At 41.6% G+C, this 916-nt stretch overlaps 1 protein-coding gene across 1 annotated transcript in view; it reads right to left on the bottom strand.

Moving 5' to 3' along the window:
• LOC107703111 (cytochrome c oxidase subunit NDUFA4) overlaps window positions 1–916 on the bottom strand; it is a 16,820-nt gene that overhangs the window by 9,641 nt on the left and 6,263 nt on the right. The window contains 1 exon segment of the mRNA XM_016505632.1: window positions 21–81. Coding sequence (XP_016361118.1) covers window positions 21–81 — 61 coding nt within the window.

Genomic DNA, 916 nt, shown 5'->3' with positions numbered 1-916 from the left:
GGAGTCGCTGGGCTGTTTACCTTGTACTGATAGGTCGGGCCGAGATTGTTCCACGGTTCAGGGTTATTCTTCTTGTCCCAGCTGACAGAATGAGGGTAAGGCCAGACCGGAGAGGAAAGAGAGAGCGAGTGAAAACAGAGCAGTGGAAGGAGGAGCGGCTGTAAAGGAGGGTAATTATCAGCTGGAGGTGACGGAGGCCAGTTATTTGGCAGCCTGCCGTCGTTCATTAAGCAAAGTTTGTTTCTCACAGAGACACACAGCAAGCTAAACAAACATGATGATGGACAGGAGTATGCTTATGATTTTACCACGGGTAAGAAGTGTTCTTTTGGTAAAATCACTAATGAACAGCCTCAAGTGACATGTTTAAATCATGAAAACAGCAATGTGCCTTCAGTGTTCAGTAAATTGTTACATTCATTAATAGTAATCAGTAATTTTTTGCATTTTTTGCAGTAAACAGTCTGGTTCATTCATTTTCTCCATATACAGAAATTGATGTTCATAAAAACCATAAAAACCATCAAAGACAGACCTGTTGTGAGCTCCAAGGTTGTTAATTGATTATCTATGCTTCTGTTGAAGTCATTCATTTGCATTATTTGAACTTATTTTTAAAATAATCATGTTTAACCCCATACAGCTGGGTGTGTGTGTGTGTGTGTGTGTGTGTGTGTGTGTGTGCGCGTGTGTCTCTCTGTCCTGAGGGGGCCATTGGCTCATGTCACTTGTGAGTTCTGAATTGTCCTCTTTCATCAATGTCCGAAAGAGGCTCATCTCTCATTGTCTTTAAAGCATATATCCACACACCCGCTAAAACACGCTCTCTATTCAGTCCCATCATGTCACTGATTTTCAATCCTATATTACTGCTAATCTCAGTCACCACATATTGCACTGCTCCTTTTGATACCTT

Source organism: Sinocyclocheilus anshuiensis, unplaced genomic scaffold, assembly GCF_001515605.1.
Source record: "Sinocyclocheilus anshuiensis isolate Anshui unplaced genomic scaffold, SAMN03320099.WGS_v1.1 scaffold682, whole genome shotgun sequence".
In the NCBI taxonomy this organism is placed as follows: Eukaryota; Metazoa; Chordata; class Actinopteri; order Cypriniformes; family Cyprinidae; genus Sinocyclocheilus; species Sinocyclocheilus anshuiensis.
Note: the sequence above shows the minus strand (reverse complement) of the source record. Positions and strands in the feature narration are given on the sequence as shown.